Source organism: Limanda limanda, chromosome 9, assembly GCF_963576545.1.
Source record: "Limanda limanda chromosome 9, fLimLim1.1, whole genome shotgun sequence".
Taxonomy (NCBI): domain Eukaryota; kingdom Metazoa; phylum Chordata; class Actinopteri; order Pleuronectiformes; family Pleuronectidae; genus Limanda; species Limanda limanda.
The window spans coordinates 7,845,688-7,869,315 of record NC_083644.1 but is presented as its reverse complement, the minus strand read 5'-3'; the positions used below and the strand labels follow the sequence as shown (position 1 = coordinate 7,869,315).

Genomic DNA, 23,628 nt, shown 5'->3' with positions numbered 1-23,628 from the left:
CATGAGGGGGGGGGGCTGATGTACATATGTTCCTTCAGTACATTAATTAATGCAATTCAGAGTGTCCTTGTATAGAAACACACACACACACACTCATTTACAAATGGCTGGTAAATACTGTTTAAAAGCTCTCCAGAGGAAAAAAAATGCCTGTGACATCAAACCATTTTGGAGGAAAAGAAATTGAACCCGACATTCACACGAATCAGAGGAAACTCGCAAAGACTGCATCTGATCTGCGGTTCGACGTGAGATGCCGACGTCAAACCGAAACAAATACCGTAGAAATTTTTTTACTTGCAACTTTGATGAAACCTTTTTTGCGATTAGTAGTGGAATATTTGACCCACTACATATAGTAGAAGTACGTTATAGATTTTGAAGGCAATACCTTAAAGTGTGTTTTAAATCTCTGCTCTATTAGTGGTGTCAAATTAGAAAGCAGTTTTCTTTTTAGCTGCACGTTCAGGGAAAAATTCTCACCAGTTTTCGGTAGCTCACAGAAACACGACTCTGAATCCACAGGTCGTTTGTTTTAGACTTTACTCAACGAAGAAGATGTACCGTTATTTTCGTGATTCTACATTAGCTTTCTTTAACATTTTCAAGACACACGATAAAACTTTTTCTTTTTTTTAAACTAGACGTCTCTCAAACATAAAAGTGTGTATTCATTTTTTCCAAGCACTGACTTCCATCCAATATGGACCTAAAGAAAAAATTCATCTAAAAAAATAAAAACATCCAAGGCATGGGAAATATAGTGAGACACCGTGAACTGACAAATCAAAAAAAGATCAACCCAAATATCTGAGCATCCTTTGAAGCTTACGTTATGTCTTACAAACAAAAAAAAATGGAGTGTACAGGACATTAATAGCTATTTGTGATTCTGTATTTACACTTCATAATGAATCTCTGAAGAACAACAGACATTGTGGCGCCCACGAGTAAACAGATGCCACGCCGGGTCGAGTGAGGGTGGATTTTCTCAATTATAATAATTTCACCTATAATTCTCTATTATTATCTTGAGAAAAATACAATAATCCAAGAAAACGTCCCAGACGGGGATAGACATTCATTCCACACACTCACACACATACAGACACACACACACACACACACATATTCATACACGCCAGTACAACCAGAGAGGTGTAGAAAAGACATTTTGAGTGGTTAACCACAGAGGAGTCGACAGATGGGTGGAACCTCTGAACAACAGCAGCAGCATCTCTCCCTCGTTCTTCTCTCTGACAGGAAGGAGACTCCATCTCACGCATCATTAGAAATTAAACTTGATTTTCACAAAAATCCAGCACACAAATAAGGTGGAACAAAAAAGAGACAGCATTCTGTGCTGGTTTTCTCTACCCAGGCGATCAGAGGGGACAGCACTCGATCTCGGTGAATCTCTCAGGACCCCTGCGGTGGTTCCCAATTATCCCCAACCGCTAAATCCCGAGCAGTGATGAAAGCAAGGAATGTTTTGCTGTTGGTAACTTGAGAAGTCCAGCAAGCACAGAAAGTTCTGCCTCCTGACGATGTGTCCAGAACCAGGATGTGTCCGGCACAGAGGATTTTGACCTCACAGCCCATGTGATTTCCGAAAAGCTCCCAAACTTCCATTTGATTATGACTCAGATCTCCGGGTCCTCACTTGTCCAGAAATGTGTCTCTCACATAAAGAGGAAGCTTTTCCCAGGACTTTAGAGTAAACAGGATAATTCAGTGGAGAGGATACTTCTGGGTAACGGAGGAGGAAAAGAAAGAAAGGAAGGAAAATGTAGAAAAGCTGCTGCTCATGAACCAAAATCACTCAATGGTATGAAAAATAAAACAAAAATGTAAAAAATAAATCCAGTTGTCACATGGTCTGTTGTATGAGAAATATTAAAAAATAATGAGCTCTAAAGGATGCACTGGTTATGAGGAGATCATGTCACTCTTCCTGATTGGTTAGCGGCAGCTTCGAGCTCGTCTGTCCTGAAAATCTACCTCTTTTAATAAATAGTAGAAAAATAACATTTTCCTCTTTTTAAGTGATATTTTCTTCTGTGTTTGCGTGAACCTCTGAATGTTTTGGCTACTTGTTCACAGACATTCATGAAAAAGTTCAAACAGCTTTCCAAACGGCTTTATAAAAGAACCAGCAGCTTCTCCTTTGAAAAGGCAAATACTTGAGAAGTGTCTCTATCTTCAGAACCACTGAGAGTGAAGCTGTGGTATAATCCGTAATTATGGGATGGAGCCCTGGGGCAGCATCAGGCTCTCGGTTGAATTTGATTATCCATTGATCCAATAGTGGAGGAAAACGAAGAAGTTTGTCCTGTGTCGAGTGTTTCAGGTTCAACTTGTGTCCTCTCCTTGTTGAATGAGCTCGGGCAGAGCTGGCTCCCAAAGCTCCTGAAGGCCAACTTTCTTTAGAAAACAAAGAAAAACTCCCCATTTAGTTATTTCTACTGGCCCAGGTCTGGTCGGTGTCTGTGAAGCCGTGTCGATTTCCCAGATGTTAGACTGGGATCGGTGGAAAAAGGGATGAGATGTTGGCACAATGACACCAGGAGGCTAACACCCACAAGGAGCTGAGGAGGAAGTGTCCGCAGCTCAGTGGCACGATGGGTTCGAGTCCAGCTGTGGCCTCTCTCTCTCTCCGTCCGTCCGTCCGTCCAGTCCGTACCCAACTGTCTAATCGAGCACAAATGTTTTTCCTTTTTTAAAATAGTCATTAATAAGAAATATAAAAATCCCTGGCAGGAGGGGCAACGCCACGGCCGAGGATCAGCACTCTGCGTCCACGCTGTGCACGGTGACCGCGGCCTGCAGGTGGTGCGTGTGCAGCGGGTGGTGGTGCGTGTGCGTGTGGCGGTACGGGTGGAACTTGTGGCTGAGCAGCGCTGCCGTCTGGGGCGGCGTGTCCAGGTCCATGTCGTCGTCATGGTTCCCCACGTCCACGCCGGCCGAGAGCGGGTCGTTGTTTCCGGGCGGATTCTCGCTGTCCTCCTGCGGACTCATGGTGCTGTAACCTGGAGACAGGAAACAGGAAGAGGTCGGCGTTAGTGAAGTGAATACAACTCAGCATCCTTAATAAAACCTAGAGGTCGTAGCCCTGTTGTAAACCAGAGTCCCTCATGAACACACACGGGCAGATGTAGGAAATGCGTTAAATGGTTTTGTTTGTCATCGCTTAGGCCGAGAGACTTGAAATAAATTAATTAAACCTGCAATAAAGCAAAACTTCTGTGTTTTACATCGCAACATACATTTTTTTTTTTAGTAAAAGATACAGAACCAAAGAGCCTCATTCAGTCGTTGCACAGAGAATCAAAGATCTGAACAGCTCCACGTGCACCAGCGGGGCTCAGCCTTCACAACCAGGAAATTAAAGGACGCCATAAAAGAATCTGCTCGGCAAATAACGCCCTCGGGTCTTAGACATTCAACACAGGAACAACGCTGGTGAATACATGCTAACACAGAACGCTTCTCTTTTCATGGTGCGGTGACTACTACACATCCCTGCCGGGGATTATCTCTCCCATATGTTCTCAGTTTCACACCAAAATGTGGAAAAAGGAAAGAAGAATGATACATATTTATGATCGCTTTCCTTCACATACGTGCAGCCTGAGGAGACGGCGTCGGGAGCCAACATGGCTGTGAGGGTAGCCTACATTGGTAAAGTGGAGCAATGGCAGCACTGCTGTCACTGGGAGTTACTGGGTCAAAGTGTGATTAACAGATGGAACATAAGGAGATCTATATTTTATGATGCTGCACTCGACTGAATGTAGTATCCTAAATTCATACCAGGCCAAACTTCATCTCGATCAAGCTTAATTGATCAAAGTGGTGGAGATCTATATTTTAATGTTGTGTATATAATAGAAGGGAACATATGCAGCCTTGTGTAAAATAGGGAAATGTCCTCTGGGTTCCCTGAGGTGCAGTAGAACCTTCACCTGAGTCAATTTGAAACATTTTCTTGTAAATGTTCGCCCCAGATTTGTCTAAATTAGCCTGGTTAAAAAAAGACAATGGAAAGGACGGACAAAAAAAGGAGGGGGACGGGGACGAAGGAGGGATAGAAAGAGATTGAGGGGATACTGAGGGAGGGATAGAGGGAGAGTGGGGGATTAAAGGAAAAGAGAGGGATGAAGACTTCAAAGAAGTTCCAGGCTTCAGCACAGAGCCGTAGCTTCAGGTTGGTTCAGTGCTCACGGTGTCCTCTGGACAAATTTAAAGCTGCACCAGGAAACTAAATCCATCCTGAAGTCGAGACATGTGGACAGAGGAAACTATTGGAGAGAAAACTAAAAAGGTCTCATTATGATAAGACCTTTCAGATTGGTGTTATAAACAAAATAAGCTGTGTGGATGGTAGTAGAAGGGCAACTTTGACTGAGCAGCAACATATCTGCGTGGACTTATGAATAACATTCCCTCTTTCCATTATTTGTAAACTCCTCTTCCTCTCTGTCTCCGTCCTCTTGCCCTTCAGACTCACTCCAATGTCCCTCTTTCATCATTTTTACATGTTTACATCTCTGCACTTGTCCTCCATGTCCTCTCCCCACTAATGAATTATGATATACTAGTCTTTCCTATGTTTAATGTCTTTGCCTTCTCTTGAACTATATTATAACATGAGAAAGATACTTTTTATTTAATTCTGCTGATTTTCTTTCCACAAAACGTTCACTCAATAACGAACCTTGTGTAGATTAACAATATTTGATGTTCAGGATTATCTCAAGTTGCACTTAAATGTAAAATTTTTTTTATTATTTATTTATTTATGATACGTAATAATCGTAATGAACAACAGTAAGTGAGAATGATTCTTTCTAGTAGGTTAAAACTAGTTTTCTTTAATTCTGCTGATTTTCTTTCCACAAAACGTTCACTCAATAACGAACCTTGTGTAGATTAACAATATTTGATGTTCAGGATTATCTCAAGTTGCACTTAAATGTAAAAATTTTTTTATTATTTATTTATTTATGATACGTAATAATCGTAATGAACAACAGTAAGTGAGAATGATTCTTTCTAGTAGGTTAAAACTAGTTTTCTCCATTCCTTTACAGCTCTATCTCACATTTCTCTCTCCTCGCTGGCTGAATCCACTTTATCCCACTCTCCTCTCTTCACATTCACCCTCTCGCTCGTCCTCGGTTATGCAACAAGTAACAAGAGACACTCGTGCCAGGAAGTGGAGCGATGCCATATGTAGGTGGTGAGAGCTCATGCGGGTGAAACCGTCCATCCGCACTCATCGAGTGTCAGACTTACACAAGTTCTACAAATGGTTACAGGGAACATGAGCCTCTGTCTCGCGGAGAGCCAGAGAGAAGAGAAGAGAGAAGTAGAGAGCGGTGATGTCATGGAAAGAGCGAGCCAAGAGCTGAACCACTGCCAGTGAGCTGAGTGGGAACTGTGGGTTTAACGCTGGGCCGTAACATTCGGGAAGGAATAGTGTTCATTTTATAAAACTGAAACCTAAGCCTAAGAATGGGATTGAAATGAATTTAATTTTATTCAGGTTTTAATGCTCTATTATGAGCATGTTTACAGGAATTTAAATAGCCTTGTTTTGACCTATATTCTGGTTTGGATCATATTTGGCATATGGTGTTTACATGGAATATGAGAAACCTGGTAATTCATATAACTATACATGATAATTACAGTATCCGGGTTTCTGATCATCCATGTACATCTGGGTCTTGATTACTCATCTCAGACACTATGCTCTGTGCCGACAAAGAATATTCAGAAACCTGGATGAAGTAAAATTGCATAACCAGGGACCTGCGAAAACTGAGGATATGAGTTTGCGTTCACCAGACTCACAAGTTATAAAACCATCCTCATTTTCTGCCACTTCTCTGAGCTTGCATCACCTCGGCTTAGGGTGAATAAAGGTTACTGTGTGAAGAGATACTGTCGAGCACTTTGGGTTTTATGGTTTCAACACTACTCCACATTTACAGAGCAGTGAATCCAAAAACCAGATTATTTTAGACCAAACTATCTGTCGAGAGATCATCATGAATACGTTTGACCTCAAGATGGTGTACAGCTAGATGAGAGACACATGATGCCTTTTCACTTTATCTTTCATTGAGTGTGTTATATAGGGTTTTGTGTATGTTAAAGTTCTGCAAAGTTAAAAAACTCTCCTCCCCCACAGAAACCACTGAGGCTCCTGAAATACCTCGTCAGCAGTTGTGCAAAAGGGACAGGAGCTAAAACCGAGTGTTTCAGACAGAGGCTGAAAAGAGGAGCTGCAGTAATGGACAGTTTGAGGAGAGTGACTTGTTTTCTGAACATTGGAGCATGTCAACATTTTCTCGTAATAAAACAAATGAAAATGATTAACCTGTATATGCGCAGAATATGTCTCCTTTGAAATATGCCCCATTGACGATAGTGACTTTAGGTTAAGACTTTTTAAGACCGTAACAAATTAAATTCAAGACCTTTGTCAAGTTTTACAGATAAGAAGGAATATCAGAGTCGCCCAGAATTACTTGCACTTCCCCATGAATGATATGGTGAAGTAACCAAGTAGAGAAAAACTCTGGAAACGCCACGTCATAAACTACAGGCATTTAACCTGGAGTTTTGAACGTTATCACATTTGTGCATTTTTTAAAAACCCTCCTAGTCTCTGTTAATTGATGTATGTGTGTTTAGCACAGGAATAAAATGTCTTACCGTGGTCGCTCTCTGTCCCGGATCGTCCCCAGTAGCGTCGCCTCCGCTCGGGAGTGTGCGTGTGTCTCTCGATCACCGCTGCTATGAATCTCGTGTTGCTGACTGAAAGTGAGGGGAGAACACAAACAGATCAACACAGAGGCCGCGGGTGAGTAGGAACCCACGTGTGTTTACTGTGGGAAAAGTGACGACCTATCGAAGCTCAAATAAACACTTCAACCACAGCTTTCAGGTATCAGACAGAACTTACTGATGCCTCTGTCCTCGTGGCTGTCTTCGTCCCGCTCGTCTCGTTCATTATCCAGGTTCGACATTCTCACTGACATTTCTGGAGCAGCGTGGAGGTGAAGAGAGTGTGGGGGGAGGAGAGAAGCAGAAGACTGAGATCAGATGGATGTTACCGTTCTAAAAAATGTAAATTATTGCAAGAATGACAAGCAGGAGGATGGGGGGTGTGTGTGGACTTTGCTGACTTTTATATCCAAACAAAGCACAAGTAACAAAAGGCCATCATGAGATAACATCAGCTGCTTTAACTCAGACAATAACCTGTGTACAAAGATGAGCCCGAGGGAAGGGAAGGGTGTGTGTGTGTGTGTGTGTGTGTGTGTGTGTGTGTGTGTGTTGATACAACAGCTGCTGCTGCGTGGTGCTAGTGTCAGTCGCTGCCAGACTGTTTGTTAATGTTGTCGCTTTAAAATGTTCTTTTCTGTGAAAATGTGAAGCGACTTACAAACTTCTTTCCATTTGCAGTTTGTTACGCCACCAGGCCGAGCAGGAAAATGTAAAATAACACATTTCCTCGTTTCCTCCATGCTGCCAAGATGTGATATTAAAAAAATAATGTGGAAATGTTGAAATTTGACTTCCATTTCAATTTCACAGATCTATTTATTGGATACAATTGACTTGTCTTGGCTTGTCTGTATAAATGCGAGACAGAATCCATCTGTAGTCGTTTTCAGACATGAACTCTGGACAATCTCTGCACAATAGGACGAGACAATCTCCCTTTTGCATGAAGAACGCAGAGATTCATACCAAAAACTCTCAAACCACGATGCTTCTCTATAAGTTTATATTTTCATCTCTGTCTTCTATGTGTATGGCTCCTCTTTTCCATCCTGACGTATTTGTATTCTTTTGGTTTCTCTCAGTTCTGTGCCTACTCTCTCTGTGTGGATCCTCTGGAGAATCTCCTGCTCTATTCCCACATGTGCTCTGGAAAACCTCAGGAGATTCACCGGGGTTCAGTGCCTGTCTGGAAGCAGCCTGTGAGTCACACTTACCCTGAGCAGCCAGTGGTGACATGTGCTGGTGAGAGCGCCGGTGGATCTGGTGTCTGTATGCATACACAGCCAGCACCAACACCATGATGCATCCCATAATGCCCCCAGCGACCGGACCCACGGGGGCGCTCTTGATCATGTTCAGAGACGCCACCTCCTCATCTGCAGATGAAAGCGAGAGAGATAAAGAGAGAGAGAGATGATGAGAGAAGGATGAGGCAGAACGGACGAAGAAGTGACAGAACAACGAGCCAGAATCAAACAGCTCGGGCTCGGCTCCCGACTCGGGCTGCCGCTGCCAGTACTTTTCTATTTCACTCTCCCATCAGTGTGTCACGCTGCAGAATGATTATTAAAGCTAACAGCCAATTAAAAAAAAAAAAAAACTGATAACAGAGCTAGAGACAAACAACCAGGCAACAGAGACGTTTCAGCCTGAATCTACACAAGTCACAATTCAGCTGTGACCAGGATGACAATGGAATTAATTTGACTTCTGTTGTTGCTCGTTTCCTCCCTCCACAGGCTACATCTCATAACAGTGAAATCTAGTTAAAGCACAATTTCACCCTGAAAGACTCAGTCTCTTTGCACAATAATAAACGCTGTGTGTTGAAACTCACCAATGACTCCCAGGCCGTCGGTGTAGGGACTCTTGGCGCCGACGATGCCCCCGAAGCATTCCTTCTGCAGGGCGCAGTACGGCTTGTCCAGGTGAGTCTTACCATCGCTCTCCACCATGCACCACTCACAGTCCAGCACGCCAAAACAGTCACTGAAACGGGAAGCAGAAAACTCAATGAACATTCTCCAAGAGTTGTTTTTTAAAAGTATTATAGTGCTAGAGAAGTTCTGGATTTGTCGAGGTGAGAATACTTTCTCCAGCTTTTTGCCCTCCGCCAAGGAAGCTACGTTTTCATCTGCGTGTGTTTGCCTGTTGATTAACTACTGGAAGGATTTTTATTGATTTCTCAGAGAATAATTCATGAGTCTTCAGGGGACTGATATCTATGAGTGAGAACAATTTCATGCAGATTCCAATCAAAACCCAGATCTGGTGAATTAAAAAATGTGGTTTCATAAGGGCACTATTGGACCTTGGCAGAATAATGTGCTCTCTGAGCTCCACTCCAGTTTATGAATTCATTTTGATGGATTTAGACGGGAACTCGGCTCAGTTTTATTAGCATATATACACACATGCTCTTTTAATATCATCAAAAGTGTTTTGTTTGTTTCTCTTTACCAACACAATCATGTGTTTCATGCAGACCAACAAAGGTGAAAAGGGTAAAAACACAAATCTACACGTCCCATTTGTTTCCACTAGGCGGCACTGTCCCACAGCAGAGATATTCTCCCCGTTGTCACCCTGTACTGCACCTCAAGGCAGATTTAGGTGTATCTGTATGGATGTGTTTGTATATACTTAATGCATAGTGTGTCTGTTGTGTAGTTCAGTGTGTGTGTGTGTGTGTGTGTGTACCTGCTGGTGTATCTCTGGCTGCAGCGGGTGTTGATGCACTGGGGCAGGGTGTCGTGCAGACTGGGATCAATCACATTCAGGCTGACCGGCTCCTGGTGCACTTCACAGCTCGGGTTCCTTTGCAAAACACAGACGTAAATAAACACACGGGGTCAAAACACAGAAATGCAGAAGAGGCGACAACATCCTCGGTCAAAACATCCAGCCGACAGAATCCATCAGACTCCGAGAGGGAAACACGTTACGTTCAACAAAAGCAAACACAGGAAAACTGACACAGGAAAAATGGAAAAGAAAATCAAAGCTTGAACACACAAAGCACGTCAATGTATGCAAATGAGCTCCGGAAAGGACAAACAACAATGACACGACAACAGAGAGAAATCTGACAGTGAGAGACGATAATTGCATGTCTCCCTGAAATAAAACAGGAATTGGCATTTGATGCATTGACATGCTGTCAAAGGAGGCCGATGGTTGACGGGAGGAGGTGGATGAAACAAGAGGAAGAGACGGAGAGAGAGAGGGAGGGAGGTGTGAGAGGAGGAGAATGATGGACAGAGCGAGATGAGAAGGAGGAAGAGACAGACACGCAAAAACAGAAAGGAGGGACAGTGAAAGACAAGTGAAAGTGAGGAAACACCCAGAAACATTCACAAAGCACAAAAGTGTCCACAATTAAATTCACAACAGGAAGTGAGAGGGACAGACTTCAACACAGCACAGCAAACATGTTTCACATTAGTGATAAATACTGCAAATAACACATAAGTAATGTATCAGATATACTAAATATTAATTATCAGATGTATGTTAACAACACGAGAAATTGAGACATTTCAATTATGACATACACAACTTTGTGTATTTGTAATGAATATGGATACTTCCTGGACATGTCGCCAGTCCATCACAAGGCCATTATTATTATTACGGTTATTATAACTATTATAATCATGGCAACCTTATTGCTCTAACCATCCTCACTTCTTAAAAATGGTTAAAAGGAATCAAGCATCATATGAAAAGTATCCTTGTTCATTACGTACCTAAAATTATAATACATTTTTTCCCCGCAAATATATGTTTCATATTTTTCTCAACCTTATATCATTAAGTATAATTCCTGAGCGATATATATGTGGAGATACGTGAAGTGTCTTTGAGGCAGAACTTCCACTAACCTGTTCTCAGCACTGGTGAGGTTGCCTGTGCACTCGTTGACCTCTAGGGGGCACTCACATGGACACTCACACTCATTCTGCTCCATTCTGAAAACACACACAATGTCATGGTCAGTCAGAAACTCTACTACCACTGTTTGCTGTTTATATCACAACAAACTTCTGTTAGAGTGTGTGGGGGGGCGGAGCTAAGACCTGTGGCAGTTGAGGCAGAGTCGGTCCACGGTGCTGCAGGCGCAGAACGCCAGCGAGTCACACGTCTCGTTGACGATGCCGGCGAAGGCGTTGGTGCCGGGGATCCGGGTCAGACGGTACTTTGAGCAATGGCTTCCATGGACCAGGTTGGTGAGGTCGCCCTTACGGAGAAATAGAGGATTAGATTCCATCTCCAAGGGTAACAGGACGATTAAAGTACTTGAAGGTAATACCTCTTAATTAATACTGAAAATTTTCCATATATATTTCTTACTGTTCAGATCTTATTTATTTACATATTCACTTTAAATATTGCACAATACTTTGCACTTTTACTGCCTTTTTTGCACTTCTGGTTAGATGCTAAACTGCATTTCTTTGTATAAGTACTTGTACTGTGCGATGACAATAAATTTGAATCTAATCTAATCTAATCTAATGATGAGGACAAACGATCAACAGGATATTATAAAGCAAATTCTTAGGAAGATGAGGTATTAAGACAAATTTGTGATTTTATTCTCAAAGACTTAATCTAAAAGTATAAGTACATCACTTTAACATCTGTAAAGCTGCTGTTTTTGATGAATGTAGTAGTTAGCCATGGCAGTTTTAATAGATATATAATACACAGGAGCAATTCCTGGGTGCAATTAGAACGTCCACCACTAGGCAGCAGTGTTGCTCTATCTAATATACATACAGTGCACTCCTCAGACTGTACCTGTGAGTCCAATACTGACGAGTACCATGAGTCTGACCCTCAAACATCGCTGACTTACCACGATGCTGGTGTTGAACTTGTAGAAGCGCTGCACGGTGCGGTCGCTGAAGCTGTTGCACAGATTCTTCTTCACAAAGTTGGGATGGTTGAGGATGTCGTTCGCAACCAGCGGCTCCTGCAATTAAAAAAAATCAAGATTAAAAACTGAGGAATGAAAGATTACAAACAGACGAATGGTTTGTTTATGGATGAGAATGAGTTGTGTTATTTATTGTCTTTGCATTGTAACCTACAATTAAATCTTTGTGCACTTTCCCCCAGATTAAAGATCATCAGATTTATTCTCACAACCACACGTTTTAGAGCAGTTTTTAATGTGACTGGAGGTCGGTTTGAAGGGTTACGCAAAAAATGACAGAACAGATTTCCATTGCACTTGGATGAAGAGTGGGACATGGACCGAGAATGAACCCATTCAACTTTAACATGGATCTAGACACAGGGGAGAATCCAAAGCAGTTTTCATGACTTTTTCAACATTGTGACATGCAGCGCTTTTTATTTTTACATTTTCACTGGTTTCCATTCAAAGACCTTGGTGAAAGAAAATCAGGCACATTAAGAGGACTGTGTGTGATCTGTTGCAGCAGATTCAAAATGGTTTCATGTGGGGGTGCGATGCTACAAAGCTGTAACTACCCCCAGTGTGTAGCTGGGACAATGTGAAGGATAAACAGTATGTTGGTGGATGCATGTGTTCCTCTTATTTATGTAGTTGTTGTGTGTTTCCGGGTGCGTTACCTTGTGCGTGATGTGCTGCTGCTCTGCAGGGGCATGACCTTTGGGGTCAATGAGAGTGGGGTGGGCCACCAGGTACCCTCTGTCCTCCATTATGAAACACCTACGATGTGCACAGATAAATGTTAGAGAGCAGACAGTGACTCTTTAATTCTTGAGCTATAACAGAGAAGTGAATTTAAAGAATATACATGTGAATCCCTTGTTTTCCCGATGCTAACTCCAGCTTCATTCATCTGAATAACACGGCTGCATTCTTCTTCCCTTTGTCCCTTAAACATTCTGCAGAAATATGTCTGGTCTCTGGCCCACGCCCCCTTTGAGCTAATCCTGTTTTACATGGCCTCTGCACACCAACAGGGAGAGCATGAAGGAAGTGGAGCGAGGGAGAGAGGGGGAGAAAAACAGGGGGAAGAAGAGGGGGTTGGAAAAGAAAGGATGAAGACCAAGAAGACTAAAAAAACAAAAAAAGGGACATTAAAGCTGGAGGAAGTATGTAGGAACTGAGGAGGCAGCGACGCCACATCTGCGGCAGGAATGCTGTGATAATCAGCTTAACTCTTTTCCCTCCTTCTTTCTTCTTGATCTCTCTGCAAGTTGCTCAGTGAAACGTGGGGGAAAGAGAAAAGGAGAAAGAAGAAAGAAGCAATGATTTGCAAAAGTCAATCATCCCGATCGATCCCTCCCCCACCCACCTGATCTTGTTGCCCTTGTCCTGGTTGCAGACGGGCAGCAGGTCCAGCAAGACTTTGTAGAAGTAGCGCAGCGTGAAGTCGATGCCCATCACGGCGATTGCGTAACCAGGAGCCGTCTGAGTGCTGCAGGAAACAGAAAACACGGATTAGAAGAAATTCTGGAAGAAAAACTGATTTTGTGTCGTCAGCTGCACACTGAGAACAAGTGGAACAGAATTGTCAGTTGCGTTGTTGGTCCCGAGCCACCAATACAAACCGCACGCAGCCCTGCACACTGTGTGTAGACGTGTTTACAGACTGTGTGATTACACGCTCACTGAGTCGGTACACAACAACACCCTGATCCCGGTTCATCACACACTGATAGTGAGTGTTTGTGTGTGTGGACTGAACATTTGCATGGACCATGGTAAACAGATCTTATCCAGCTGATGGAAACGGATGTTGACCACTGTGGAGATGTGGAAGCTCAGTGAACTGCGTGTTGGTCTCACATCTCACACAGGCCGTGTCTGAAACATTGTGTAATCGCTTTTTAAACTTGGAAGTCAAATGGTCTTTTGGATTTTCCTTCTTTAGCACGAGATTGTTTATATATAATAATCCCTGATCCCACCTGAATTAGCCACTGGGGGTAATGATCAATATTTTGGGGCTTCAGGTGCAGACAGGTGAGATCCAGAACTTCCCCTTTGCTGAACATTGTAAACATTCCTACGAGTTTCTTTTACCACAACGTTTCTCCACACGAAACACACACAGTGAAACTTTGTGTGTGTGTGTGTGTGTGTGTGTGTGGGGCGGGGGGGGGGGGGGGGTTCCAAAGCGCCCTGGTGATTTTCAGGCCTCCAAAACCATGTTCCTCCCCAACAGGTTCTATATATTCACATGCAAAATCGGTTTATTGCGATAGTCTTACCTCGATGCGTGGAGGGTGTGGCTGATCGTGACCACGTATCCGGCCCCGCCCACGTCCAGGTAGGGCCCCGTGAAGGTGATGAGGCCAGGGTTTGCCACAGCATGCTGGTACCTGCAGGACGCATCACACGGGCAGAGGGTTAGCTCACTGAGCTCAGATCATCTCAGAACTTTCTCCTGACTGACAAAGTAAATGATCATATAGATGCTCCCCAAGATTTTTTTTTTCCGACTCTTAACTTGCAGGAACATGTGATCTGTGCTGGACGAACAAATTAGCCTAAGTATTCCTTTAGTGGTGTTGTTTAGAGGTTAATTTTTCACCAATTAAAGGCTCAAATATTTGCTAAAAGTCTCAGTTCTCAGTTAAGTAGGACTCATTTACCCTCGCTCATTTATAAACAAAGTCTGTGGATATTGCTCTGAGTTCATCGTTGATTTCTTTCTTTTGACATGTTTGTCTGGTTTTGAATTTGAATGGCGCCCGGGTTGAAAAACACAATCCTTCCCCTTTAACTTGTAAAAGTGCAAATCTTTCAATGAACATCACAAAAAAGAAAAGAAATAACAGAAAAATCGCTAAACTTGCTGGAGTAAGATAACGACTAAAACATTAAAAGCTTTCTAAAAACAAGTTTAATTTCTCTTTAAATGATTGTACTGATTTGTACTTTACCAAATTTAACTCAGTACTGAGCATAAACATTCACCTGAGTTTTCACACATACTCCTTCCCTTTAATGTGTACCAACCCCTCCACACACACACACATTCCCCCCCGTTCCTCACTAAGCCTCACCATTGTCTGCGGGTCGGGTCGAAGGCTTTGTCCATCAGTGATCCCGGGTAGATCCGGAGCACCCCACTGGGGGTTGCTATGTAACGGCGCACAATGTAGCAGTTGAGGCTACTCATTTCCATTAGTGTCATCCACTCATCCGTGACGTGACTGGTCGCCATAACCTCGTTCCTGACGGAGGACTGTGGGGAGGGATGGAGAGACGGAGGGAGATGGAGAGAGGAGAAAAAGTTTTAATCAGGGTTTGGCGAAAAAAAGGAAAGTTGGAAAAGGGAACTTTGCAATTTAGTTTGAAGACAAACCCACCAACAATAAAGGAAAAAGTTAACGAGGTCTTTGAAATGGTAAAACTAACTTGAAGCTGGAATTATTGTTCTGTATCTATAATAAGATCATTTTGATGAAGAGAGAAGAAATAGCAAATCTTTCAAATCCAGTTTTTAAGCTTTAATCTGATTTATAAGTCCAAAAAGCCCAGTTAGAAAAAAAAAAATCACATCTCTGTGGCATTTTCCGAGCAGCTCCTGAGTTTGAAAGAGGTGATGAGGTCACTGGGGGGGGGGGCCTTCAAGACCAGCCTGGGAATTAGAGCTGGGATTTCAAACTCTAACCTCCTACTCCCCCCCCCCCCCAGGGCAGCAGAGCACACAGACTTCCAAAACCACATGGGGGGGTTTATCCCCTTTCTTAGAGATGCAGAACTCCATTTTAAAGTTTTTTAAATCGTAGACGTGCAGATCGGATGTTTTCAAGATGCTGAACTAACGCTGCAATTGAAAAAAAAAAAGGTATTTCTACTTGAGAAAATAGAGTTGTATTTTGTGTTAACTTGTGTGCTTGTGTACCTTGAGGCCTGGGTTGGCGATGAGCCTGGTGTTGTCGCTCAGGTAGGCGGTGTAGTGCTCCACCATGCGCTTGGTTTCTGGCTGACTGAGGTGCTCGTAGGGGGAGGAGAAGCTGCCGGCGGCCAACATCACAGTGGGGGATTCTGGGAAAAACAGAAAGGGAAAGAAAGACGGTCAAGAGATGTTCAGTTTAATCGATGTTGTCGAGATGACTATGGAAAGAATGAGATGACGATTGCTTTACTGAGAAACAGCACCCCCTATAGTCACAGTAGTTTTCACATGGAGAAAAAACAATGTGTTGACCGTATTATTCCCACTCGCTGAACTGAAACAACTAAACAGTTGATATCACCCATGATCCCCGGATTCCTGAACCAGAAGAAATACCAATGTAACAAATCCACCAAAGTCTGTTGAGAATTCTACGTATTTGAAAAGTTTCCTGACTCAATATGAACTAATCTACAGTTCATGGTTTCTCTTCAACTTACTGGACCTGATTCTGACAAATAAAGCTGCGACTATCAGTCAGCTCCTCACAGGAGATCGTACCTGCTCTCTCAAGTTATCAAGAACAGAAAAGAGTGGGATAAAAGAAGAAACTTTCCCCATATTCCCAGTCAGTGAACTTTCAAACTACTTTTAAAGCTGCTATTCTGAAGTAAAAATAGTTGCATTGTGTTTATTTTCCAGTTCTTCGAGTCCTTGGATCTGTTGCTTTTCTCACCGACAGTGGCGAGCTGTTTGAAGTGCAGGCAGGAGCTGGGCTGACCCAGCAGGTCCAGGCGGTGGTAGAGCAGCTTGGAGCTGGGAGCCGTGTTCAGGTTCTTCAGGTGCTTCACCGGGATCTCAGGCTGCACGTACACGATGCACAGGATGAACGACGTGTCCTGGACCTGGAGCAGGAGGAGGAGGAGGAGGAGGAGGAGGAGGAGGAGGAGGAGGAGGAGGAGGAGGAGGAGGAGGAGGAGGAGGAGGAGGAGGAGGAGGAGGCTTTAATGCTTTACATCGACATAAACATATTGTGAACAGAATCTGGAGATGACCAAGAGAGAAGGATATCCGTACATAAATGTCAACAGACTTTACAGATCTTGTTTGATTCCCGACTTTAAGTTTATAAGTTTTCATTGTTCCTTATTCCTGATAAGACAACTTTTACCCCGAGAACAACCTCTGATGGATTCATCTCAGAGACCAGGCTGAGCCACCGACTTTAAATAAAGATGGACGACATGACAGCTCCTTAAAAGTGAAGCCAAATCATCTGGATCGCCATCTGTTGGCTGGCTGCGGTACTGGTCATAAATCCAGCCTACTCCAGGTCAAAATAAAAAAAGTACATGTGGTTTTGATTTCTTATTTGACTCCTTAAAATCGGATTGAAACTGCATGAAGATCTTTCCAGTGTTTCATGGTCAGCAGGCATTTTTCACGGAAGATTATTGTCACCGATTTATCACCGGTTTTCACCCGACTGCCTCTAAATGCACCCTGAAGGAATCGTCAGGTCCTAAACTCCTAAAACTTAGTTTTTTAAATCACACAACCTGACAAACAACGACAGTCTGAGAGAACCAGGAGCTTAATGGGTGAAGCCTTTGCTGCAGATTTTTCCGTCACTAGATGAACAAAATGAAACACTCATAAATGAATCCCCTGACATTATCTGGCTGAAGACAAAAGGACAGCCTGGTGTGGGGAACAAAAGACACTTCTGAAGTCAGTTCACATTTTATCTGGCTCCGGAATATTCATTTTATAAATAACACAGACAGCTGCCAAACTCATGGTGGAGGTGTTTGAGCTCGTCAGCGTGAGAAAAACACAAAATGTCAAAATCCCTTAAAAAGGGCGGAAAGTAAAATGCCTAAAGTAAGTGTTGTGTTTTTGCTTCTGCCAAAAGTCTAAATGTCAGAAATGAAAAAGACTCAGCGTGGCGTGATGCTAATGTCGTCCTGACGCCATTTATTTTTCCACGAAAAAAACATGACGCTTCAAGGCCTGGGAGGAAAAGCAGATTTGACGGATAGACAGTTTCTGGGTGTGGGAGCACTTTGTTTTTATCACCGGGACTAATTGAAGGTGGCAGAGGTTTGGTGGAGACACAAAGGCTGGGAACATAAATGTCTATATTACTGTTAGACAGCGGTGCAGTAATGATAAAGAGTCACAGACAGAAATGGAAGCGTTGGAGATAAAAGAAAATGAGCGAGATGTTTTCACGCCTTGATAAAGTCTCACAGGCCCAGAGTCTTCATTTGTCTCCGTGTGCAGGAGCCTGTTCTTCTCTGAAATCCTTTTTACTTCAGGCAGCGTTTAAATTAGGAACAAAATAAGCTCCTGCTCAGTTTCTAATTTCAATCCTCACGTGTTTGAATATATAATTATTCACGGGCCAGAAATTATTTCGATGACTCCTCTTCTCAGCTAGTTTCTTTTTCACTTTTGGACACATCTGAATTTTACAGGTAAAAATACAATAATTTATTGGGACATGGGCATAAATGAGTGTATGTAAATAGCTTTTAAACAAATGCATGTTTTCTTATGTGTCTGTGTTGCAAGAAAATAACTTTAGGCAAGTAATTCATGGTCCAATCTTGGCTGAAGGCAAAATATTGGACATAACTAAATAACTCAAATGTTTGTGTCTCAATCCCCTTTTCCACTGGTCATAATAAACCCACTAACATCCGGCTTTTGTCTGTTATTGTTATGGTTACAATGGGCATTGACTCCCGGGTCAATTGACTCTGCCTCCGATCAGCAGTGATAGAAACATGACACCAGGGCGAACGAGCTGATTTGTGAGGTGAGAGAGAGAGAGCACGTTTTTTAACATGACTCACGTTCCTCTTCTGGCTGCGGGTTTACCCACATTCAAAAATACCCACCACCGCCCACTCATTTTGGAGTAAAGGAGATACGAGTCACCCACCAGTTTCCAGGCGTAGCTGACATTGTAGGCGTCTTTGCTGTTGTCACGGAGACGGTTGGTGTGCCACGACAGAGACGAGTTCACCGGAACAGCGATGACCTGACTGCCCAGAGGGAGGCTGCAAAAACACAAAACATTTATCAAATCACAAAACTGCATTATGTGTAACGTTAAAAGTTATTCTGTTTGTTTGTGTTTTGAATTCAGTGAAACTTGTTCCTTGTTCTCTCTTACTTGAGGATGTTCTGCCGGACCAGGTGGAACCGGGGGATGTTCTCGTAGTGGGTGATGTCTGTGTGCAGGGGGGGCTCCGTCATGAGGTAGGGCCGCGTCAGGGACGGGTGCATCAGGGTGTAGCCTGGGAACCAATCAAATGATCAGGACCAAAGCACAATCAGGATCAATAATGTCGCAGTAGAAACAGCAACATGTAAAGAGCAAATAAAAGAAAAACTGCTGCTGATGTCTTACTGAATGTTTATCACTTTATAACATTTTCAGGCAAATGGGAAAAAAACTGGTCCAATATTTTAATTTTTTTTCAAAGACCTGAAGAAAACTGTTTAAAAAAAGGTTAAAATATTATAATATTATAATATATAAGTGCAGCTATGCTACAGCCAAAATCACACGATTCTGCCTGTAAGTTGTAACTTCTACCAAGACCCCACTTGGCCTTAATCATTGAAATCACTTAATATTTTTCATTAACGATATAATAATATACATGTGTATAATAATATACAATATACAAATAATAATATACAAATGTATTAAAATGTGTGTTCAACCAACTTCTAACTTCAATAAAAAGCAGTTGCTGCTACAAGGTCACTGCATAAATCAAAGTGGACAAACCTCATTTCTAATTCTGCTCTTTCCCCTCATTATTTAAATTCCCCTGAATAAAAACCGCAGCATTGAGCCTTCACACGGTTCTGCAGGAGCTCGGCGGCTCTGGTGAAGTTGTGGCTCTGAACCGAGGCAGGAACTGTTTTTGGGAAACAAACAAAGCTCTGAAGAAACTCGACTGAGTGCCCATCTGTCCTGAAGGCAGCGAACAAACAACGTTCGTTTGTCGCTCAGCTCTAATATGCTGTGTATATTAAGTGACAAAGAGAGTGTGTGTGTGTGTGTGTGTGTGTGTGTGTGTGTGTGTGTGTGTGTGTGTGTGTGTGTGTGTGTGTGTGTGTGTGTGTGTGTGTGTGTGTGTGTGTGTTTAAGTATCAGCAGGTGTGGTGTGTCACACTCTTGAAAAGGGAAATCCGTCTGCTGTGTAATACAAGGACTCTCTGTTCTGACTAATATGCCAAACTACAGTACACACCATACACACACCTTTATGAATCTCCCTCAGGTCGACACTTAATTGAGTCACACAAAGTCTCAGAGAGTTGTAAAATACATTTAACTAAATTCCCTCCACGTAAAACTACCTCTACTACACTCATCTGCTATTTTTACCTGCGGGTCCAGGAGCCTCTTGTCAGCGGCTTATTTACAGAATCATATTCACCTACATTCTAATCGGCAGCGGGCGATTTGAATGGCAGCTAATGACTTTAATGGGAGTAATTTGTCTGTGTTTACCGAGTTGCTGTGTTAATAAGCGCGGTGCAGTAATAAGGTGTAATGATGTGACGGCGTTTTCATTTGCAAAAACAAACATTTGAGAGGAGGGATAAAGAGACGCATTGAGCAGAGCGGTGGAGCAGCAACTCTCACGCAGCTGCGAAGGTTCCCTCATGGTCACAGCCGGGAAAGATCCTGACGCTGTACGTCATTTCATTCTGGAGGTTTTACGACTTTCCTCCACCTCAACTCTCTCCTTCATCCCACCTTTCCACAACCGTACCCTCTAAAAGTCATATTTTAGCTCAGGCTTAGCAAAATGTTCCCCCATTCTCAAACGGGATGGCATTTCTAAGGAATTGTTTAACCCTGTAATCCGCATAGGTGTGAAAACCTGGAAGCGGCGTGAGCGAACCTTTCTCGCCACATTCCTGACATTCCTCCTGACGCCTCTCTCCGTTTTTCTCCACGATGTGTTGACAGCGACGGATACAGCGTGCTTCCAGAAAAGAGAAATACTGCTGCAGCCCGCAGGTTTCCTGTCCGTCTGTGTTTTTGCAGCTAATACTATTCAGTACAACTATCCCGTCCATTAATGACACACATCCCCAGGCGAGCAGAGCACAGCTTTACGGTTGTATGGCAGCAGTTTAGTTTAGTGGAGCCACCTGCAGCCGGTGGCCAAGACAAACCAACACCGGACGTGAACACCACCGGCCTGCACTGCAGCCGCGTGGCTCAGCCGTGGAGACTGAAACGCCAAAAACGTGCCAGAGCTGCAGAGGAGACGCCAAATGAGTCTAATGTGGGGTCACGGCTGCGGAGGAAGTTGAGACAGACCAAATAAAGTGAAACAAGAAAACCCAAATACGCTCTTTTCCAACTCTTTGGAGTGTGACTAATGAAGATTGATAACACTGGAGTCTGTGGGACCTGTGAGATGAGAGGTGTGACCTGATGCTTGTTTTCTCACTGGCTCATAACCCTGCAGCAGTTTATAGCTTAATGTGCTAAAAACAACTTCCAATGATCCCAAGTTGAGCAGAGAAGCAGCGGAGGATAATCCTGCTGTTAAAAAACACATTATGATCACTACTGGTGTTCGTTCCTTATGTCACTGACCTTTGTTGTCGATGAGGAAGGTGTATGAAGCCAGTGAGTCCTGGTAGTAGGTGACGTCCTCCAAGATGTAGGCCAGGTTCACATCCACGCCGACCACGCCGAGCAGCAGGTTCCCGAAGTAGCACGGCCGGCTCACGGTCATGATAAATCCTGGAGAGACAAATACAAGAGAGCAGATTATACCCCTTAACTCGTCTTGTGTTCATAGTTTGATTCTATTTGGCTATTTTAATTTATTTCTGTGTATTTCAGACCAACTCTTGGTTGGCAGATTTTAAAATGGTGCACTTGATGTGTACTATGCCTTATTTTTAGAAAGCATCCTCACGTTAAGTGTCTTTTGTACCGTGTGGTAAGAATCTCGGGAAAGAGCAACAGGTGAGGAGGAGGCTGATACAGTTATTAAGGTCTTTATAAGAAACTAATATAACAACGCTTATTAATCAGTGTTAATTTGTGATCATTATTATCCTTGCCTATTTCCAAGCTTCACCCTGCTGCTCCTCGTAAACACAACCAGATTAAAGTCAGAAACTGAATCACTCAGGTTAATCAATTAATTGGTTTATCTTAATTTAGTTCCTCTCATTACAAATTGACCTGATTAAAGGTTATTTGGCGATAAACTGAAGCATCACTCGGGTGGAGTAGAGTCGGGACCACTCACCGTCTCCCATGGGGTCGGTGTAGGGCAGGCTGAAGCCGGCCAGGTCGATCATGCGGTTGGGAAGGTTGATGTAGAAGCGTCCCACTGTGGTCTCCAGGTTGCTCAGCTGGTTGAGAACCATCATGCTGCCCTTCACCACCGGGATCGTCGACGCTCGGGACGACGAATGCCTGTCACTGTCCACGCTGTACTTCACCGAATTCTGCTCGGCCAGGTCCCTCATGAAGGCCAACTCCTTCAGGCCCGTTACTCCCTCTGCAGGAAGAGGGGGGGAGAGAGAGTCGATAACAGAATTAGTTTGATTAAATGAAGCAGGGATATTGAGGACAAATCTGTAAGTGACGGCACGGCTCAGGGCTTATTGAATGAGGTAATTGCACAAATGAAAAGAGGAAGGAGTCGCTGAGAGGGAGGCAACGAGAGTAAAGAGCTCATGACTCAAATCTCTTTTATAGATGGCGACCTTCGGACTGTAAAGAGAAAGAAATACCAATTCCTTCAAGGAGCTGGAGAGAGAGAAGAGAAATCACACGCCAGCTGCCAAACAGGGGCTGAATTCATCAAGTTGTATTTTGGGAACAATTGACGTCACGCAGTTCACGTGGTCCCGCACCGAGAAGCTTGAATCCCCCAAGTTGATCTGGCGACAGCAGCGGAGGTATTTCCTACATGCCGGACCCTGATCTGTGATCCTGTTTCATTATCTCTGTCGGCTTTGCTCGTACAATCCCAACGCATCTGCCGGACCCGACTGTGGCGTGAGTAAATCCTCATGTGTCCCAGAAGTTAATGCTCACTTCAGATTGTATCTCTCCAAGCTTCATAAGGTCGTTCAGAGGAGAGCGGATGACCGCGGCCGGGCCCTTACAGCTGTCACCTGGAGCATTTGGCATCCCACAACCTATTAGGCAGGATAGGAACATAGCATGTCTGCCAGCTTCCAATCATGGACTGGATTACAGCAGAATCCCCTTTTAATGCCAAGGCTCTGCTCGGCTGATCGTCACGCCGGGCGGGCGACGGGTACCGATGTCGCCAGGGGCAACGACGTCAAACAAACACAGAGAGGAAGTTGGCAGACGGCTCAGGATTCATTCATTTTAAATTCCTGAGGAGCATTCCCCACTTTTGATGCACCTCACAGACTAAAAGAACTTTACTCTCATGTTTTTCTCGTAACCGAACCACAGTCACAATAACAGTTCTTGCCAAAACTCTCAATTCAGAGGCCTCATCCTTCAGAGGCTAACAACACAACTGGGCTGTTCCACTTCGAAGGCTCCTTCAAAATATGGCCAAGAAATACGTCCTTTTCCTCTCAATGAATCCCATCAAAGAGAGATTGATTCCAGAAATTGACCCTTGCTTCCGTGGAGTTTTTTTATTTTTTTTATAATGAAGAGTCCTTTTATCAGATCAGATATATAAATATTTGAAGAGCTACGTTTTTCCTTGCGTATATGATTGTGAACTGCATACGTCTTTCCTTCGTACATAATTTAAAAGGTCTTGGAAAATGCAGACTTTCTTCAGGCAACTTTAAAGCATAAAACAATTGATACAAAATGCAATCAATGTGTAGAAACTAGTAAACAACAGTTGACATGTTTTAGTCAGGCTAGCAGACACTGTTTTGGTGAGATCACATTATTAATGTACCCACA

The 23,628-nt window shown here is 43.3% G+C and overlaps 1 protein-coding gene across 1 annotated transcript in view; it reads right to left on the bottom strand.

The window, feature by feature from the left end:
* Positions 1-2,665: 2,665 nt before the first annotated feature.
* cachd1 (cache domain containing 1) overlaps positions 2,666-23,628 on the bottom strand; it is a 70,830-nt gene continuing 49,867 nt past the window's right edge. The window contains exons 9-27 of the mRNA XM_061078484.1: positions 21,965-22,219; positions 21,298-21,447; positions 18,838-18,961; positions 18,604-18,721; positions 16,390-16,558; positions 15,660-15,802; positions 14,815-14,996; positions 14,017-14,127; positions 13,098-13,220; positions 12,406-12,505; positions 11,663-11,779; positions 10,881-11,041; positions 10,686-10,772; positions 9,502-9,618; positions 8,639-8,790; positions 8,016-8,177; positions 6,977-7,054; positions 6,727-6,828; positions 2,666-3,029 (exon numbers count right to left, since the gene is read on the bottom strand). Of these exons, the coding sequence (XP_060934467.1) occupies positions 2,785-3,029; positions 6,727-6,828; positions 6,977-7,054; positions 8,016-8,177; positions 8,639-8,790; positions 9,502-9,618; positions 10,686-10,772; positions 10,881-11,041; positions 11,663-11,779; positions 12,406-12,505; positions 13,098-13,220; positions 14,017-14,127; positions 14,815-14,996; positions 15,660-15,802; positions 16,390-16,558; positions 18,604-18,721; positions 18,838-18,961; positions 21,298-21,447; positions 21,965-22,219 (2,696 nt within the window). The 3' untranslated portion in view covers positions 2,666-2,784. The remainder of the gene's footprint in view (positions 3,030-6,726; positions 6,829-6,976; positions 7,055-8,015; positions 8,178-8,638; positions 8,791-9,501; positions 9,619-10,685; positions 10,773-10,880; positions 11,042-11,662; positions 11,780-12,405; positions 12,506-13,097; positions 13,221-14,016; positions 14,128-14,814; positions 14,997-15,659; positions 15,803-16,389; positions 16,559-18,603; positions 18,722-18,837; positions 18,962-21,297; positions 21,448-21,964; positions 22,220-23,628) is intronic.